General features: G+C 40.9%; 2 protein-coding genes across 2 annotated transcripts in view; one reads left to right on the top strand and one right to left on the bottom strand.

The window, feature by feature from the left end:
- The window catches only part of LOC110950940 (F-box/LRR-repeat protein 7), a 30586-nt gene extending 20107 nt beyond the window's left edge, over positions 1-10479 (top strand). The window contains exons 3-4 of the mRNA XM_022193809.2: positions 6854-7468; positions 9032-10479. Coding sequence (XP_022049501.1) covers positions 6854-7468; positions 9032-9768 — 1352 coding nt within the window. The 3' untranslated portion in view covers positions 9769-10479. The remainder of the gene's footprint in view (positions 1-6853; positions 7469-9031) is intronic.
- Positions 10480-14889: 4410 nt separating this feature from the next.
- On the bottom strand, positions 14890-20120 carry LOC110950931 (TNFAIP3-interacting protein 3-like). Its single transcript, XM_051940396.1, has 10 exons — positions 19769-20120; positions 17989-18080; positions 17805-17889; positions 17486-17560; positions 17333-17398; positions 17117-17239; positions 16903-17019; positions 16732-16809; positions 15831-15956; positions 14890-15733 (listed from the first exon to the last, which is right to left on the bottom strand). The coding sequence occupies exons 1-10, from the start codon at positions 19805-19807 to the stop codon at positions 15599-15601; spliced, it is 936 nt and encodes a 311-aa protein (XP_051796356.1). The 5' UTR covers positions 19808-20120; the 3' UTR covers positions 14890-15598.
- Between the last annotated feature and the right edge of the window lie 260 nt (positions 20121-20380).

Genomic DNA, 20380 nt, shown 5'->3' with positions numbered 1-20380 from the left:
GGCGTCTGTAAAGCTGACTTCACTTAAGTTTCCCCGCCAGCTGTGTGAAAGTGTCTCCGAATGAAGGGGGTGGAGGGTGTAGTCTAATTAGTAGCACCGTGCTTCTCCAGGCTTGGAGCACTCTTCTGATCAGTGACACATGTAATTACGCAATTTGAAAGTTGCTCCTTAACCAGTGACAGATGAGTTGCATGCACAACCCATCGCATTAGCTCCGAATTGGACAGTATAGCAGTGCCTCATTCAGCTAATGACTGCATAGACTGCCTGCACAGCGCTTTGTGGAAAATCTGATCTTCCCCTGCAAGACTTGTGTAGATTTTGTGATACTACAGTATGAACAGCAAAACTTGAATTGTGAAACTAAACTGGCCTCTTTAGAGATGTCAAATGCACTGATCTCCACCTGTTTTGTGCTGCATAATGTGGAAATGAATAGCACACTAGGTATTAACTCAGGGAAATTATAATATTCATAATGTACTTGAATAAACATTAAAAAAAACTGCACTATTGTCATGATATATTTGGACAGATGTGTGAAATTCAAACAGATGAAGTGTTTAAAAAGACCTCAGACCTATAAAAAAAACATTAAATCTTTTGTATTAAGCTAAAAAATGGGTTATTATTGGAAAGGTATGTTTGCCAAAATAAGCTGGGTGACCTCAAGGAAGTAATCCTACACATTAAAGGGAAACCTGAACTAATCATAGACAGACCACCCACAAGAATGTGATGCCTTCAACCCAGACTGAGGTCAGCTGTACCCAACATCCTCCTAAAAGCAGAATTCTAATATTTGATGCATTTTTTTGACAGTGGATCGCTTCATTTCGCTTGAATTTGCATGCTAGTGAGAATTTAAAGGCACACAGGAGGCGGTTTTCAAGTAGCCGTGAATCGGAGGACATGCTCCCGAGAGGATGAGTCTGTGGATGTCATCAGAGGCAAGGCGGGAGGCTGAGCTAGCCGAAAGGTCTGGAATACAGATCTGCAAGACGGCCATGAGGACGCTGTCGCTTCCCAGCTGTCAGTCTAGCACACAAATCCACATGACAGGCAGGATGCTGTCCATTCGTCATGCAGATGCAGACGGTCTGTGCAGAAGCAGCCGACTGTTGGTCCAAAAGCATCCGTTAACCAACACGGTTCAGTCTATATGACTAAGACTAGATTTGTAGGTTTTGTTCACTGTTACAACTGGTGCACCAAATGAAACCTTGAAAATACAGAGCCCAAGACACTCAAGAAAAAGCACCAAAAGCCCATAAACAGTCGCAGCTTTGTTTTTAGCTGCAGTTTTGGCACACAATGAGGCAACAACGGGGTAATCGTGGTCCTGTCTGCAAAGTAGTGACTTTTTTTGTTGTTTTCCACATAAACACACTGAAACAATTACCAAATACAGTCACCTTTAGCTGCTCCCACAGCCTTCTCTTTCTGTATCCCGCTGCTCTTTGGACCTGTTGATAATTCAGCTCAATGATGTCAACTACTAAGTGTAGCCTTTATGTTAATACTAGTGACAACTAAGTCTTTTTTGAAACCTGACTGAGCTCAATACACTCAGGCCTTGTGTACAATCAGCAGTTTTGAATTTTGAATTCTGCTAAAACTACCTCACTAACTTCTTGGCCTTTAAAGAATAATTGAAGATGAACCTTTTGGGGTGAGGAACTAAAATCCAAGAACCACAAGCTACAACTTCCAGTGCAAATAAAATTCTACAAATTCACTTGGCAGACACTTTTATCTAAAGCGACATACATCCGAGAGTAGATACAACACAAGCAAGGGTCTATTCAGGAGAAAACAACCTGGATAAGTGCCATAAAACAAGTTCAAGTGCGATAGGATTGTGGTATGTACAGGCAGTGCAGGCGCAATAGGATTTAAATTTTTTTTGCAGTCTGCAGTCTTTTCTTAAAGCCTGAGAGGGATGCTGCAAATCAAAGTAGCTCGGGGACCACAGAAGAGTCTAGCTATCAACCAGCCCTGTTGTGGTTGATGTGTCAGGTGTATTTTGTTGGCTAAGCATAGTGAGCGGGAGGGAGTGTAGACCTGAATGAGAGTTCAGGTACGAGGGAGCTGTTTTCATTGTGGTTTTGAATTTTATGCAGGCAGCAACTGGAAGCCAATGAACCAATCTGAGCAGGGGGGTGATGTTTTTGGCTGGTTGAAAACCAGACATGCTGCTGCATTCTGGATCATCTGCAGAGGTTTGACAGTGCATGAGGGGAGGCCTGCCAGTCAGGAGTTGCAGTAGCCAATGGGTGATATTACAAGAGTGTGTACCATTTTCAGACAGGAAGGGTCTGATCTTCCTGATGTTGTACAGGGCAAATTGACACAATGGAGCAACAGAGGCCATGTGAGCCTTGAAGGTTAGCTGGTCATCAATCATGACACCCAAGTTTCTGACCGACTTTGTGGGTTTGAGTTGGGTTGATTCAAGTTGGATGTTTTCTTGTTGAATAGAGGGACTGGCTGGGATGACAAGGAGCTCAGTCTTGGAGAGGCTGAGTTGACGATGGCATCTTTTCAGCCATGAAGAAATATCTGCCAGTCGTGATGGAATTCAGGCAGAGATGGTGTGGTCGTATGGGAGTACTAATAATAGGAGTGATTCAATCAGGATGCTATCCTCCGTTTATATGGAATCCAATCAGATTGATCAGTTTCTCTTACAGTTACATCTGCTGTTCTTCATTTTCTTAATCCTTCACTGTTTTGTCACTTTTATTATCCACTAAGGTCCAAATCTTAAAGCATTATTTATTGTTTAGTAATCTTGTTTCAGGGTAATCTGTGGCTGAATCCTAACTTAGGCGTTAGCCATTTGCATAGACTTAACCACTGTGAGAGAAGCTAATTTCCTGGTATGTGTTTCCTGTTCGGTTTTTGCAATCTCTGCTTGAGAGACACTTCTGAAACCACAGAGTGACTACAAACAGAAGTGGCAGCATCAGACCTTAAGTAGCACATCTCACAATGATCGGCCAACAAAATACAGACAATCATAAAAATGCCAAATATCTGTCTATCCCTAATACTGTATAACATCAGTGTAACGGATATTTGAGTTGATGGACAGGGATAATGATTCCCATTAGAGATTGTCTTTATAATGCAGTTTGTGGTGAACAAGTCAGGCTTGTTGCTTTTCAGCACAGACCCAAGTCCCACATACTGTTTGCATATGATTCCTTATTTATTAACATTTACTTCCCCCTAAATCCAAAATGCCTCCTAACAAAGAATGATGATCTGTTCTGAGGGACAACCTCTCCTCCCTCTGCTCCACACATTTGACTTTGATTTTGCCCATCTGCTGTCTGTTGTATATTCTCCTTCTTCTCTGGACGACATTTTAATAGTTAGAAGGGAAGTGACATAGCTCACCAAAGTTGATTAATTGCCTTGTAGAACAATGGCATTAACATCAACATAAGACATTTGGTCTTTCTACTTGTTTGGAAATTGGACCCATGATTTTGTTTCTCATCCAGAGTCCCAATATTGATCCCAGAAACAACTGTGGCCTGCTTGAAGTATGAACTAATTCTGTACACTTGTGGCTTCTGTTCGACCAGTCAAGCGTTACTCTGCTCTGTATTTCAATCCGAAGGTGCATTAGAGTACACATTTGTAGGGCTAGGAAGTATACAAACCAGGAAGTGGCTACATTCCTACAATCATAAGGTAAAACTTGGTACCTCAAAAGTTAATACTTTCTGTACATGTTTAAAGAGTTGCTGTTGATGAATTGATAACAAAAAAAATGAATAGATTATCAGGTAGCTCCAACATTCAGCCTTTGCAAAAAAAAAAATGTTTAAACCTCAAATACCTCACAAAAATAACTTGACATTTTTAAATCTTAATACGGACGCAAGCATCAACCAAAGCTTACTTAAAATCTAAACAAATCATATATGTCTGTGTTTAACATGTCTGGAAAATCCAGCACTGACGGTTTCAGAAAAGGTATGCGTACATCTCTACAGGGGGAAAAAAGGCAGGAACATTTTGGGGTTGGAACCTTCAGACCAGGAGCCAAGTAGATTTCTGAATGCGAAAAGCAGAAACAGTTCCTCAAAAGTTTGTTAGAAAACTTGCCGTCAAATTGCTGTTGTGTCCACTGTGCTTTAAAGGGCCTTTTTGACCAAAATTGAATCTGCATATTCCCTTTTAGTAAAGTTGGCCCACATACTTCAGTGAAAACTTCTGTCCAAATCTGATAAACTGCATTTTGTAATAATCGCCTCAACAGTTGTGAATCTTTCGCGAGTACGACTCACTGGAGGAATTCCTTCTAGCGTGTCCTTATCATCACATAACTGTTACTGTCTCAAACAACAAGATTAATCACCTCATTTTTTTGCCAATAAAGTCTGGAAACTCAACATTGGACAGCTGTAATGTGACATCATACTCTTGAAATGCTTTTAGTGATGAGTATCAGTCCACCTAAACTCCTCACAATTGCACAAGACTGATTCGAGGGGCGATGTTTGGGACACCGATAGAATCAGGGAGAGCGTACCGGCGCGATGGGTCGACGCCTGGAATCAGATCCGACGCCCCACCCGACGAGGGATTCTGTCGTCTCACGCTATGGCGATGGGATCCAGCCAGCAGCTTCTCACAGCTGCATCTTCAGACATGGCGGCAATCAGCGCACATCTGTCAGAAGGGCCTCAGTGTTTACTCAGGGATAACCGTACATTGTCAGGCCCGGCGCTAAACTCCTCAGCTGCTCTGCTTTGAAGCCACGAAAGTTCATCTGATGAAGAGGCCCTGCGACTGCTGCTCAAGTGCCTGGCAGATAAACGTGACACATTTTTTCCCCCCAAACAGCCCAAAACACGATAACGAGATCCATGGAAACTCCTCTTGACTGATGATAAAAGCTGGTGTGGCGACATCGTGATGAACTCTGCACTTATTGACTCTAACCCCAACCCTTTCCAGCAAAATGATGGATAAAAAAACATTTCACTAACAGCACAGGCCAGGTTTGATGTTCGTCTTTAAGAATGATACACATAAAAGTGAGTATTAATAGAACTTCCAGGCCAGTATCATGTCTTCTGTGGCCCTGGAGGAGCTTTGTTCAGGAGAGGAAAATAACCCTGATGGTGTCATTGGGGGTTATCAGACAGACATGTGTTACAAACAGAGGTTATGGGTTTCACGAAATATTATTTTTGGAACAGGATGCTGTAAGGTTCACGCTCAGTTTTTCAACCAGTCTGGCTTTGAATCTGTCTCTTGCAAGTCGACAAACTTAATCGACATGCGACACTGGGTAACCTTTCAAAATGGAAATCTAGTTTGTTCTTGCATGGAAACAAGGCATACAGGGCTTTTTTTCTTCTTTTACTTGTCAAAAGTAATTCTGTGAAGTGTTGGAAATGCCTACTTGAAGCAGAAGCGAGTGAGTCATGTTTGCGGAAAGTACAACAAGTCAAATTACAACGTTGATTGCAAAATCATTCCTGGAATAAATTAACAGTGTATCCGAGGGTGGATGTTGGTGCAATCCAGTCATGGATGATGCTGAAATTTGAGCACAATTCCCAGTCGATCAGTAAACAATTATAGACTGAGTCTGGGTTTTCGCACCATTTGTTGTTGTCAGAAAGTATTAGCAAAAGCCTGATCACTGCTTAAAATCTGCTTTTAATTAGCCAAAACCTCCATATTTATCACTGAGAATCAAAAGGTTATTCTCAACCATTCGCTTAAAAACTACTACATGCATGTTTGTTAGACCCCACACAGAGTTTAGGAGACACTTGTAAATTTGTGAAACCTTAGGCCATTTGTGAAGACAATACAATCACAATTCCACATATTTTTCTTTATTTAAGCCAAATTAGACCCAGTTTTGTCCGCTATATGATGCTGGTCAGCCCACCAAGTGTTTTTAAGTGGGATTTTTTTTATAGTTAAATGGTCAAGGACTGCTAACCTAGCTTAGGCTAGCAGTCTTTGTGCTAACCTAAGCTAACCACAGGCGTCTGTTGATCCAGCAAACACAAACCACAGTCAGGTTTGTCCAGAGGCTATTCCACTAAAGTTAATCAAGGAGAGCACCAGTATCGACAGTAACCAGCTGATTTTCTTCATCGCTTCCATCATTTGTTCCTGTCAAACAGCAGAAATCTCCTGTTAGCAGCTGCAGCTAATAATGGTTGTCACTATTGATCAACCTTTTCTTGATTTATCGAGGAAGTACAGAAGAATTCCTCGTTTATGACAAAAATAATCTTCATGTTGGAGAGGCTAGAAACATTGCTGGACTTTTGTTTTGAAATGACAATCCACCACAACTGATCCGGTCCAGTAGCTAGTTGTAAATTTAGCACCTTCACACGGAAATCAGCTGACTTTTGGAGGATGAAATAACGTCACTGAAGCAGTTTGTCTTCCAAAACTACAACATGTTTAGTTTACCGACATGTTGGTAAACTAAACAGTTAATTTGAAAATAATGTCAACAAAAAATGAGTTATGGGCTTATTAATGGGTATTCATTTTATCTGCTAAATACTATTTTTGTGTTAACAGCTCTCTGGCCATTTTGCAAAAATGGAGCTAGTTAAGTGTCTCTACTACAACTCATTCAAAGTCTGTTCTGCATGAAAAGATGCTTTGGAGACCTCAGGAGCTTCTGAAAGATAAATGATAGATGATTATCAAGGTTGGAAATCATTTTTGCAACATAACACCGGCATACTTTTCCCTCAGCAAAGGAAATGTCATGTTTTTTGTTGCTTCCAGGTCGTAAACATACACTTCAAAAATAGATTTATCTTATCTTGTCCTACTTTTCTTTCTTCAGGATTAGACTCCAGTACGAGGACGCTGAGCACCCCCAGCCCAGGTCTGATCCTCCCCTCAAAGTCCTCCTCTCTCTCCTCACCCGCCCTCTCCAGCAACGGCCATGAGACCAACTCTTCATCCTCGTCTTCTGCCCCCGCCGAGACGGTGGCCGTCATCCACCCTCAGCCCGGCACTCACACCCGCTCCAGACAGAAGGCCCACCACCTGGCACCCATCGACCTCCTCCCCGACCACGCCCTGCTGCAGATCTTCTCCCACCTCCCCACCAACCAGCTGTGCCGCTGCGCTCGGGTGTGCCGCCGCTGGTACAACGTTGCGTGGGACCCGAGGCTGTGGGGCACCGTCCGGCTAACGGGGGAGCTGCTTCACGCCGACCGGGCCATCAGGGTGCTCACCCACCGGCTGTGCCAGGACACCCCGAACGTGTGCCTGACCCTGGAGACAGTGATGGTCAACGGCTGCAAGAGGCTCACCGACCGGGGGCTGCACGTGGTGGCTCAGTGTTGCCCCGAGCTGCGACGCCTGGAGGTCGCCGGCTGTTATAACATCTCCAATGAGGCTGTGTTCGAGGTGGTCTCCCGCTGCCCCAACCTGGAGCACCTGAACCTCTCGGGTAGAACAAACACCACATTCTATATTATAAGCTTTGAGTAGACTCGCTCAGTTTTATTAAGAGGCTACCTTACATCACACATGTGCGGATTTACCTCAAAGAATTCCTTCTCGCTCCTTTTCAGTTATTTCTGGTAAAATCATTAGAGGAGCAGGAGAAGCTCTGCCAACCTTAAGCTCCCATGTGGGAGAAGAAAGGCTTTCTTTAGCTGAAAGCAGAACTTACCTCAACATGAGTAAGAGGAGCGGTCTGCTGCTTTCATTAAGGAAGTGACACAAATAACACTGACTTGGACTGGAGTCTGGTGGCAGACCAGTGTCTGCGCCGTTAGCATCAGGAAGCCAGCTCTTTGTTGTTAAAATAGCCTTTTAAAAAAATTGTGGGTTTTCATTTGAAAGAAATAAACTAATGAAATCAAGTTTATTTTGACTGTTAAGGGCAGCAAGCTTTGATTATTTGCCTAAAAAGTTACCGCAATTGTGTTTTCCTTGGAGTTGTGTGCACTGAGACATTTTCATGCTGCTCTAGTGGCAGCAGGTTTTACTGTGGCGCCCTCAAGTGGCCAAACATAAGCTTTTAGAGCAGGGGTGTCCAACTCATTTTAGTTCAGGGGCCACATTCAGCCCAATTTGATCTCAAGTGGACCAGACCAGTAAAATCAGAGCATAATAACTTATAAACAACAACCCCAATGTTTCCTTTGTTTTAGTGCAAAAAAGTGCGTTCTGAAAATGTTTACATTTAAGGAGCTGTCTTTTAGAAAACCTCATGAACAACCTGAAATTTCTTAAGAAAAATGAGTTCAATTTCAGCAACATTATGCCTCAGTTTATGATTTACACATTACAACTTCCAGATCAAGGCTGCACAGTGGACCAGTGGTTAGCACTTTTGCCTTGCAGCAAGAAGATCCCTGGTTCAAATCCTGGCTTGGGCCTGGGATCTTTCTGCATGGAGTTTGCATGTTCTCCCTGTGCATGTGTGGGTTTTCTCCGGGTACTCCGGCTTCCTCCCACAGTCCAAAAATATGCTGAGATTAATTGATTACTCTAAATTGTCCGTAGGTGTGAATGTGAGTGTGATTGTTTTTCTGTATATGTAGCCCTGCAACAGACTGGCGACCTGTCCAGGGTGTCCTCTGCCTTCGCCTGAGTCAGTTGGAATAGGCTCCAGCACCCCCCATGACCCTAGTGAGGATAAAAGTAGTGTATAGAGAATGGATGGCTGATTTAAATATCTTCCAAAATGTGTCTGAAGATAGTCTAATTAGACAAATGAAGTGGTTATGGTGTTACTAGTGTCAAATTCCCTGTTTTTCTTGCTATTTCCGAATAAATGAGATACCTGAATGCACCTGTTAGCTTCAGTTGTCCTTTAAGAAATCCCTTTTAAACAGCATAAGGAACAAGATTCATGTTTCTTACCCTGATATTGCATCATGAAGGTGTTTCTTCAAAGCCAGTAAGGATTAAAAACTCATATAGGCGTGTGAGAGCTGATTAAGACCTTTTCTTTTTGCTGCAGGAGTGAGAAATCTCTAATTCCTGCTTTGTCTCCTTCCAGGCTGCTCCAAAGTGACGTGCATCAGTCTTACCCAGGAGGCGTCCCTCCAGCTGTCCCCCCTGCATGGCCAGCAGATCTCCATCCACTACCTGGACATGACCGACTGCTTTTCCCTCGAGGATGAGGGTTTGCGAACTATCGCCTCCCACTGCCCCCGCCTCACGCATCTGTACTTGCGCCGCTGCACCAGACTAACGGACGAAGCGTTGCGCCACTTGGCCCTCCACTGCCCTTCAATACGGGAGCTTAGCCTCAGTGACTGCCGCCTGGTGGGGGATTTCGGCCTGCGCGAAGTGGCCCGCCTGGAGGGCTGCCTGCGCTACCTGAGCGTGGCCCACTGCACCCGCATCACCGATGTCGGGATGCGCTACGTGGCCCGCTACTGCCCGAGACTGCGCTACTTGAACGCGAGGGGTTGCGAGGGCCTCACGGATCATGGCCTGAGCCACTTGGCCAGGAGCTGCCCCAAACTCAAGTCCCTGGACGTGGGTAAATGCCCGCTGGTGTCGGACAGCGGGCTGGAGCAGCTGGCCATGTACTGCCAAGGCCTGCGGCGAGTCAGCCTCAGAGCCTGCGAGAGCGTGACGGGCCGAGGACTCAAAGCTCTGGCGGCCAACTGCTGCGAGCTGCAGCTTCTCAACGTGCAGGACTGCGAGGTGTCGCCGGAGGCCCTGCGCTTCGTCAGGCGCCACTGCCGGCGCTGCGTCATCGAGCACACGAACCCCGCTTTCTACTGAGACAGTGGGGAGTTCTTGGACCGGTCCTCTGACAAGCGGATGTTCTAATATTCCTGCTACAGAGTCAGAACTGGTGCACAATACTGGCCAGAATCTGTCTTTTTAAAAATCCGCTCGGTGGCTGTTAATGCCGTGCTTTTGAAGATCCTTCCACAGAATGTATTTAACATATTTATCTGTAAAAAGGCAGAGACGTACAGTATTTCCGTATATTACTTTTCCCCCTGCAGCATCACCATTTGCATTGTAACAACATGCTACGACACTGAGCACTGGGTACAGCTGCGTTACCATTTAGAAGCATTGTAATATATATTTTATTTTGAAAGTTGTCCTCACCTTAAGGCCCTGAAGCATAATCATTATCATACATTGCTATTTATAAACAGTATCTTTCAGAGTAAACCACTGAGAATGTAGCAGCAACAAAGCCGATAGCGGTGATTTTCAGAAAATATACTCAGTTTCACTTTCTTTGTGTTAGCGTGCATATGCACTTTATGCAATTGTACTGACAATCACTTCAACTGAGCTCCAGGTGTCATATGTCACATTTTTTGTCAATTACATTTGTGCTATTTCAAGGTTTGCTTTTACCTGAGAGGGCTTTTACTTGGCAGATAGAAACAACGTGTAATGGAATCGTTGTTGACGATAAACAAGAACACATTGCTGCTATAACTGTGCCAATAAAAATCTTCTAAAATCCAATCTGTAAGTCTGCACATGTTTGAGAGTCGTTAAGGTAACGGAGAATATGGAGGAGTCTGTGAGGCTTGGGCTTCCTGCTGAACCTACTTGTGACCTGACACAGCAGTAGAAGCACTTATTTATACTTTGTTTTATGTTATGTTTGGCTGAGATTGTTCTGAATCTGTCTGTTGTGTGAAACCTCCTCCTCCTGCTCTCATTTCCTGTCCTCCTACAGTGTATGTGATAGAATACAACAGGAAGTAGAACATCTCCAAATTGATATGACCTGCTAATGAATCGATTTTTTTGCACATTTCTCTTCTGGATTCGCTTTTTAAAACCAGCAAAGACGTTCCAGTTGGGCAAAGGGTGCAAAGCAGCAGGTGGATGAGCGTTTGAACATCTCGTGCATCTGCGAGGCCTTTGTGGTTTTTCGGAGTCTCACGAAGAGGTGAAGGAAGCCATCAAACTGCCTCTCTGGCTCTTGTCAAACAGCTTATTTCCTGTAAATCAGTTGCAGCCCTGAGTTGTGTTTTAAAACTTGACTGAACTTGTTCCAAGCAGCGGGTAATTAATTGTATCTTTGGCTGAGGATGTATGGTTTGGACACAGTGCAGGTACTAACGAGGCAAATTTCAGTGATGTTGTTGGTTTGTTGAAAAGGAGGATCCATAAAAAAAGTAAAAGAATGTATGAGTTTATGAGAATACCTTTAAGAACAAACTTTTCCTTTACTGCAATCATTAGATCCTCATTTGACCAAGACATTAACCCTTTGTGTTGTTATCCATAGGTTTCCTAAATAGCACCTTCAACCGTCCCATGCATGGTCTATGGGGATCGACTCACTTTTGAAACCAGCCTCGAGTGGTCATGTGAGGAACTGCAGTTTAGGGAAACTCCACGTTGGTTTCTATTTTCAGGCAGGCGTGAACTAACCGTGACTTCACCCGTTGGTTTCAACGCCGAGAAAATGATGCCCGGATTTTGCTACTTCCTGGTCGACATTTTGGATTTTTTGGAGCCAGTGACGTAAAAAGCGTCATCAAACAGACTGGACCGGAGAGCAACTCAGGGCAGGACCAGTCTATGGGCGGGCCAGACTGAAGCCAGACTGCTGAAAGCCTCGCCCTAAAGGATCTGCCAATCATTCCAGACAAGACTGTCTGTCAAGTACAGCCACGCCCCCTGGCTCCGCCAACTTTAACGTTTTTTTTTAAATTCAGTATTGATTTATTTTAAGATCGGCCACCTGATCTCTCATTTTGACCATGAAAACTAATGGGAAAAAAATCCTGAGCTGTAGAAAATCAGTCTATCAAATTTTATTTTTTGTGGTGATGAATTGGGGTCTATGGAGCAAAAGCTTTTTGGAGCCAACCCTAGTGGACGGCGTGATATTGCAAGTTTTTCACACTTCCGGGTGGGCTTCATTTTTGGAGCCAGATGCTACGTCCATCCTTATATACAGTCTATCTTTTCAGGCTGCTGCTTGGCCCGATTCTTGCTGAATCAAGACCCAAAACTTTTACCATACGAGTGTAATGTATACTTTTCTTGTGTAATTTTAATTCTAATCAGGTGTCCCAGATTTTTAATCCACTGAAGGTAGCTTTAAAAAAAAAAACTTGCGATACTGTATTTGAGTTGTCATGTAGGTCTGCATAGCAACTACTGACCAAAAAAAATGACCATCGGAGATTGAAACTTGAAAAGTTCTACCTGCAGTATGTTAAAGCCTGGCACAACTTTGTCTAATTGTTTACATGCAGCTTCCCATTGTAACCATCACTGTAACTTCTTATGCATAGAATTTCCTGCACATCTCAAAGCCAGTTTCTCCAACTTTCTACCTATTATCATTGCTCTCTTTTTCAATCCTTTCTGTTCTGCTGCTACAGATAGCTCTGAGCTAACGCTTGTCCTTCAGCACAACCACAGATTTCCCACTTTAGTTGAGCAGCTACCTTTAGCCTTTTAAAGTCTGGAGCTGATGGAACCCGGATGCATCCAAGGCTGCAAAAACTGAAACACTGAATAAACAATGATATATTTTTTAAGTAGTGCCTAAAATGGCACATGCAGAATGAACATCAAGGCTGTGTTCCAAGTCTGGGGTTTTTGTTGTTGCAAATGTGAACGGGAAGTTTAACAAGGTTTTTCTCACGTTCGGATAAACAGAACCCGCAAGTTTCACTTTGGTTTTCTGCGGTTGCAAAACTCATGAGATTCCCACCAGCATCACTGTGTTTAGTGCGGTTAGCTGACTAAAAAAAAAAAAAATTTGCAAACCCAGGGAACATTGCATCCTTCTGCATGTTTGAGTTTATTTTCTGCTTGAACAGGATACAGCATCAGTGGAGGAAGTTTGAAATGTACACATGCTTAGATATGCATTAAAATGGAAACCTATAATGATGAGCTGTGAGGCGATTAAATAAAACTAAAGCCAGGATGTGCTAAAAAAATATACAAGAACATCTTAACTGGACCAGGAAAACGAGACCCGGAAATTACAACAAAAAAAAAATGTATAAAATCTGCAAGTTTCAGCTAAATTTCATATAATAGTTGGTACACAAAGGCACAAAAACAAAACAAGTATACTGTGTGCGAGTTTTATTTCTGACATTTTTCAGCAGTTTTATGGTGCCAAAATGTGAAACTTTTTTTTTTTACAACTTTAGACTCATCTGTTTTAATGTTTTGAGCAGTTATCATTTAAAACTTGTACATTTTAACAGATGCCTGATCCTATGTGTCTGCTCTGTTTCTTAGATTTTTATTGAACTGGAAAAATGATTAAATAAAAGTCAGAGTGCAGAAACAAAGCTATGCATATGGGGTGGAAACAGTTAGAAAATGCAATCCAAACTGCAGTCAGTTAAGTGAAAAGTTGTTCTGTTCTCCACACAAGGAACCTTCTGGTATGAATTTTATTCTGTATTTCTGTGATTCCTGAGGTACCTTTTGGAGATTACGACTTAGCAGGTTTAAACCTATTTCATGTTGTGTTTTTAACTACTCGATATACATAATTATATTTAGTCATTCATAAACTGTATACTGCAGGACGCACCAATACGTTCCCTCTTTTACACTGTTGATATCCTGCAAATTCTCCTTACAGCAGCTAGATTAAATGTGCTGGTTTATCTTTTCCTCTGTAGTTTAGTTGCATCTGTTAACTACACACTCTTTATTTCAGGGCATTGGGTCTGTGTTGCTATGGTATTTGTTGCTGTTCCTGCTGATCACCAGTAGAGGTCACTAGAGCTCTGACATTTCTCACAGCTTCTTCAGCATCCAGTGATATTGGTGTTAAGTTATCTTTCTACTCAAACTAGGTGACTTCCTCCAGTTTTCTTAATGTGTACAGGAGGTTGGCATGTAAATGGATCAGAGAGTCAGTCCTCAGTGAGGTAATGTTAATAATAATGGAGATTCAAACTCTGTTACTATCATTGGACAGCCTACTGGTGGTATCAGTGTGGCTATGAAGGGCATTAGATGATTAATTTTCAATTTTACATACAATTTTAAAGCATTTCCCGCATTTTTTTTTTTACTAAAGGGCCACAGCCAAGGTACCAATGTATTCTGAAGTAAAAATAATGAGATTCAGTTTATTCACAGCAGACTTCATATGCAGATAATCACCAGTTTTACTCCAACAACACCAAGAAATGTTTCCAGTGCATCAAAGGGAAGCCTGAGGAAAAACACTCAACAATATTTAAAGGAAAGTAGCTATAATGAAGCTAACTGCTCTGGTTTAATTGCACTGTGGCTTGTCTTTCATCTGATGGCTACGTTTGCCTTAAAGACATTAAAGTGGTATTTATCAGCTGCCTGTTTGAAGATATCCAGGACACAATATGATGTGAAAATACACCCGTTTTATTCATATAAATAAGGTCTGAGAATGGAGTTTTCCAGTTTGCTTCCATAGGAAGTAACTGTCGGCATTTAAAGGGATTAAAGATTAAATGTCTGCCGCACGTCGGCTCTGTTTACCATCTTTTGGTACAAAATTATCAGTGTAGCCATCAACAAAACCTCACATTGTTTCTTGATCTTGTTCATTTTCTCCTCTTTTATCATCAAATCTGGTCATCTTTATCAGAATTATTTATATTCAGTGTTTTCTGGCTTTCCTAAAAAGCTCATCTATCCAGTCATGACTTTGGATTGATGCTCTCTTTGATAAACTGTGATCTATAAAGCACCAGTTTAATGTATAATATGTATGAAGGTTTTCCTGTTAAGGTTGCATGAATATATACATGCAATATAGTGTGTGTTTCAGCATGTTGGACTTTAGTGTTTTTGGACATTTTCAAAAAAGAATGCTCTGGTGTCACTATATTCAGCTGAAGGACGGATCAGTGTGAATCATTAACCATGGACACGATCATGACCAAAATGTCAAAGCAAAACTCACTCATTTAGTTTATTTTAATGATAAATTAACAAGAAACAGAAAATATGTGTCAACAATACATTCAAACATGTATATAAATACACTGTACACAATGGAGGTTCCTTCATACTTGATTTCTGTCTCTGGTACAAATGAAATGATACTTTCAGAGATCCTGAGCAACATGTTTCTACGTCTTCCTGCCCAGAGAGCGTGAGGTAATATAGTGTGTAATAAGCCAGAAAAATGGTGGCCCTTCTTTGAACATTCATCTCACATGTGATACTGGGCTCGGTTCTTCTTCCTCTGGGCTTCCCTTTGTAGCAGACAGACTGTGATTACATTCTTTTTGCACTTTTAATCAATATTATCAGTGTCAATAGTGTTTGGGCGGTGCAGTAAATGGTCTTTCCCCAAAGATCTGTGTCACAAAAGGACGTCTACATAGAAATGTTTGCTCGCTTTGCTGCTTTTCTCCTCTTGGGAAGCGTCCAGCTTTACTTTTCTCTTTGCTTCTTCCATATAAGTCACCAAGTGGACTCAAATAGGTGGAGAAAACTACCTGAAGCTCAACCAACAGCAGAACCGAGCTCACTTCTTTGAGTTTCTCCTGCTTAATAAACTGGTAAACTGTCACTCTGCTCATGATAAACTCCAGGGGATACTTCTATAAAGTGCACTGAAACATTACCACACAACAGCTCAGGAGTTTCCCTATTTGTTATCCAGAGTGTATCGCCTCTGTAGCTGGATGTGGTGCTGCTTCACCGGTCGAACCTCGTAGTTTGCACATTTGACTCGGTTCGTGCAGGCGCACTGAAGAGGCTGAGGCTGCTGAGTCCGAGTCACCTGGAAGAACAGGCCATGTTAAGATCTTCTCGTATGAATTCTATATTTACGGTGTCAAACGTGGGACATTTGGAAGCACAAACACTTCAGTAAGTACCTGAGACTTGAGGACGTGCAGCTCGCTGTGAACTTTTCTATACTTCTTCTCCAGTTCCAGATACTTGTCCTTCAGCCTCTCTCTGTCCTTACGCTCCTTCAGAAAGTCTTCCTTGTAGACTTCAGCCTGAGCATGGAAGAAAGAATAACATGAGAACACAACTGCATAAAACTACGTATATTTACCTTTTAGCTCAGAAAACACTGGCACCGCTCCTGTGTCAAAGTAGCTGATTAGTTTAGCTTAGAAATGGTCTGACTGTACAAATAAAAGCATAAAAATACACGAGAGACAATCCAGAGCTCAGGATCTTGACATTTTCTGTCTTTCCTTTTATTTTTGTTGTTGATGTTGCTGTTTGTACATTGTCAAAAGGAATTTTTAACAGAAAATACACATTTACTGTCATTTTTAAGTGGATTTTTTTTGTACTTTCTTGTTCTTTCCTTATTCATATTAATACATGTGCACCGTTAATTTTGAACAAAGCATTAATAGCATAATTCCTTTTAATATCTGCCGATAATATGCAGTTTAATACTTCATATATAGCATGTTAGGGATGCTGTTTTTCTTCATTTTGAATTTTTTCGCTGTTCAGACGTATTTCAGAAGAAAACCCATGAGACTTGCTTTAAAAGTAACTTAGGAAGAGTTTATCTCTGTAATTTTATTTGCATGTTTCGTAAAATATGTCAAAACACCAAATAAATATTCAATATTTTGCCATTTTTAGTTCAACATTGCTAAAATGTAGATGTAGTTTCCTTTTAAATGATGGTTAAATAAGTATTGTTTCACTACTAAAACAGCCTAAATGTAGCTTCAGCTGTCAGAAAATTCTCCTTCCTCATCTGACTCTTGCCTAGAAAGCAAACGACTGATGACGACCTAAACTCACCTGATGTTTCCAGATGTCTTGCAGCGTTTCAGTGCTGCAGTCGAGAGGCTGAGAGCTCTGCAGAGCCTCCTGTAAGGCCTGAACAGACACATCAAAGCGGCTGTTAGAACACTGCTGTTACTGCAGGGCGGTTAGAATACGCTCCAACATGAAGCCGATGTGACTCCTCACCTTGTTGAGCCGTTTGATCTCTTCGTGCTGATGCTGCCCTCTGCGGGTCAAAGTGTTGTTCTGCACTCGCAGCTCTTCAGCTTCCTTTTCTGCTCGGAGGAACTCGACTTCTCCTGTCTGTGGAAAAATTCCCAGGAGGAAGCCAACCGTTAACCCAGAAAAATCACATGAGCAAATCAATGGAAATGCTTTAACGTGTGCTCGGAGCTTTTACCTGAGTGTTCTGTTTGTCTTTTAAAGTCTTGAATTGGATTTTTTTATATAATGTGACGTGTTTTTCTCCTTCTTCATAATGTTCAAGGTGTTCGTGCTGCTGCAGTGCTGTTAAACTTTGAACCTGGGAAGCAGTGCAAACAACGTTAATATGAAGAAAGTAAAAATGATAACTGGCAAGAGCTTCATAATAAAATAACAAAAATCAAATTCTCACCTTTTCTTTGTAATACCGCACCATTGTCCTGTACTCTTTAGCCCATCTCTCATTAATACAAAGCAGCTGAGCAAACAGAAAGCATGTTATGAGTACATGGATGTGATTTAGATTTTTCTGTGACTGCAAATCTCATGTCTGGAATACACTCACTTCTTTTCTTTGCTCCTCCAAGAGAAGAATCTGTGCTTTCATCCTGACATCACTGCTGGGATTCGAACTCTCCAGCTGAAGCACATGAGAAAAAAGAAAAGAAAAGAGGAAGCTCTTAAATGTGGCATGCAGAATATCCAACAGCAGCCAAAATGCCCATGACTTAATAGGCAATTATGCAATGCGACTCCATCCACAGACTTCCTGTTGTACATTTCTGGAAGTTTTGCTGTGCACCGTTTCTAGTAACGCAGACAACAGCGCATTTCCTCGCGGTTAGAGGAATCAGACGATGGCATCATGAGTCTATCAGAATTACCTGCGTGTCTTCTGGCAGACTCTCAGGGTGAAGCTCTGATTGGGGATTGTCTCCAGCGGAGCGAACAGGCAAACAAAATTCATACCTGGAAAGAAATGATAAGCATGAGGGCCTCAGACTCCTGAAAACTGACTCTAATGCCGGTTTTATTTTATTACAAAAAGCAACAGATATGCCGTCTCACCTGTCTGTGTTTGGCAGTGATGGATACAGTCTGTGGGCTGGTTTGTTGTCAGGTTTTCTGCTCGGCCTGTCCATTGGGTTTTCATGCAGAGACTGTGAAAACACAAAGGAGAACATACATTTTATATGTTAAAGCCTCTTCCTGCCAGCCTGCCGTGGTTTAAGGGTTAAAGGTGCCAACCACAAACCACAACATCCTCAGATTTTATCTCTTCCCCCTCATCCAAAGTCATTTCCCTTCTATAAGTATCAAACAAAGCATACATTAGAAGTTAAAGTAATCTTTATTAGCCCCAAGGGGCAATTTGACCTACAGTAAGTGGCACACAATAAACAACCACAGTGATATGTAATTAGATCACACCGTAAAACTCCACAATAGATAAAAAAAATATATAAAATGCTTGTGAAATGACAAATATTATACTATAATCAAGCCAGTGAAGAAGTCTGAGTTGAATAATCTATTCACAGATAATAAATCAACTGCAAATTTGATCATAAAATAATAAAAAATGTCAGATTTGCTGGTTAAGGTGTGTTTTTACTTCAATTAAATGCTGTACAGGAGTTTTGATCATGATTTTGTGGTGTGTTTTTTGCGCTAAATGATTAATCAAGTGATATAATAATAATAATAATTGAGTCAAACATGATGAAAACAGTGAGTTGTCGCAGCTCCGAAATTATCTCATGGTACATTACGGGGGTGTTTTTTGTTTGGCTTCTTTCGGAGTGGGGTTAGTTTGCATGAAATGACGCGATGTGACAGCTGACTCAAATTCATAGAAAGGTGTGAATTATTTCCACACAGTCATATGGTCACAAAAGCTCCAGCTGCACAGTACGGGGTTCTCAAATAGCCTGTCTTCAACAAATAAATAGAATAAAATAAACAAAAAATATCAAAATAAAATCAAACTAAAAACTCAAATAAATGAATAAAACCAAAATAAAATCAAACAAAAACTCGCACACATAAATAAAATATAAAATACATCAAAAACTCACACAAATAAATAAAACATGAAAAAATAAAATGAAGAACAGAAATGAATAAGTGAAATCTGATGGAAAATAAAACAAAAAAAACTCACAGAAGTAAAGAAAACAGAAAATGAAAAAAAACAAAATTTACCTAAATAAATAAATAAAATATAAAATAAAATAAAACATAAAATAATACAAAACATACAAAAATAAAATAAAACTAAAAGAATTCAAATAAATAAAACATGATAGAAAATAAAACAAAAAATCACAAACTAAATGGAACATAAAATAAAACTAAGAAAACAGTCAAAAATAAATAAAACATAAAATAAAACAAAGCCAATAATTTTTTTTTAAATGAAAACAATTCAAATTAAAGGAAAGAAAAAATCAAAAAATAAATCAAACAAATAATACAAAACAAACAAAAATAAAACTAAAAGAACTCAAATAAATACAAAATAATGGAAAATAGAATTTAAAAAAATGTAACAAACTAAAAACACTTACAAAGTAAAAATAAATGAAACATAAAATAAAACAAAAATTTAAATAAAACTAAAAATAAGCACAAATACTAGTTTTAATAGATAAAATAAAATAAAATGAGTCTTGTTCTTCTTGGTTTTGTGAATCCAGCTCAGTATTTCATCAGAATATGCAGCCAAATGTCCACAAATCAAGCTAATTTGTGTAATTTCAGTAGAATCTCAGACTGTCCCCAAACCTAACATGAATCTATCACTTTTAAAAGTTGTAAAACAGCTAAACCCCACATGCAGACTCACCATGCTGTAGCTGTGGAGGACTGCTCGGTGTGTACACATCCACTGAGGCTGTGAATGAAGCTCTGACTCCTCCGATGCTCACTTTTTACCGAGGCTCCCCCGTGACGTCATAAAACTTGAACTGACCAATCAGCGGCCGGGATTCCCTCCGGGGGGCCGAGCTGCCTGTGAGGCCGCAGCCGCTGACGGGGTTTGTTGAAGGAAAGGAAAGTACAATGAGTTGATCAACAGCCTGAGCGGTAATAAGCTGACAGTTTATGGGACGAAGAGATGACTAAGAGAAAAATGAGCACTGCAAAAAATGACACCACCAAGCTCAAGGTGAACAGGTGGGCGATGTTTGTGTGGGCTTCAGCATTTCCTCTAAGACAGATTTCAACTCATGCTCTTAATAAAATGAATGTATACATATGGATATAATCATAACAAAAGGAAAGAAGAGGCATTGACTGCTATGTATAGGGAAATACATACATAAATATTCATTAAATTAAATAAATACGTAAAATTTATTTTAAAAATGTCAATATGTTTTATGTATTAGATGTTGTTTATTATATTTGATGAATATATTTGTTTATTTTTTAGAATATAAATGCAGCTCACCTTTTA

This window comes from Acanthochromis polyacanthus, chromosome 20 (genome assembly GCF_021347895.1).
Source record: "Acanthochromis polyacanthus isolate Apoly-LR-REF ecotype Palm Island chromosome 20, KAUST_Apoly_ChrSc, whole genome shotgun sequence".
Taxonomy (NCBI): Eukaryota; Metazoa; Chordata; class Actinopteri; family Pomacentridae; genus Acanthochromis; species Acanthochromis polyacanthus.
Note: the sequence above shows the minus strand (reverse complement) of the source record. Positions and strands in the feature narration are given on the sequence as shown.

Coding starts and splice junctions, on each gene's coding strand:
- LOC110950931 (XM_051940396.1), bottom strand. CDS start 19,807: ATGTGTACACACCGAGCAGTCCTCCACAGCTACAGCATG. Junction 17,240..17,332: donor TGCGGTATTACAAAGAAAAG/GTGAGAATTTGA, acceptor ACTGCTTCCCAG/GTTCAAAGTTTAACAGCACT. Junction 16,810..16,902: donor AGATCAAACGGCTCAACAAG/GTGAGGAGTCAC, acceptor GTGTCTGTTCAG/GCCTTACAGGAGGCTCTGCA.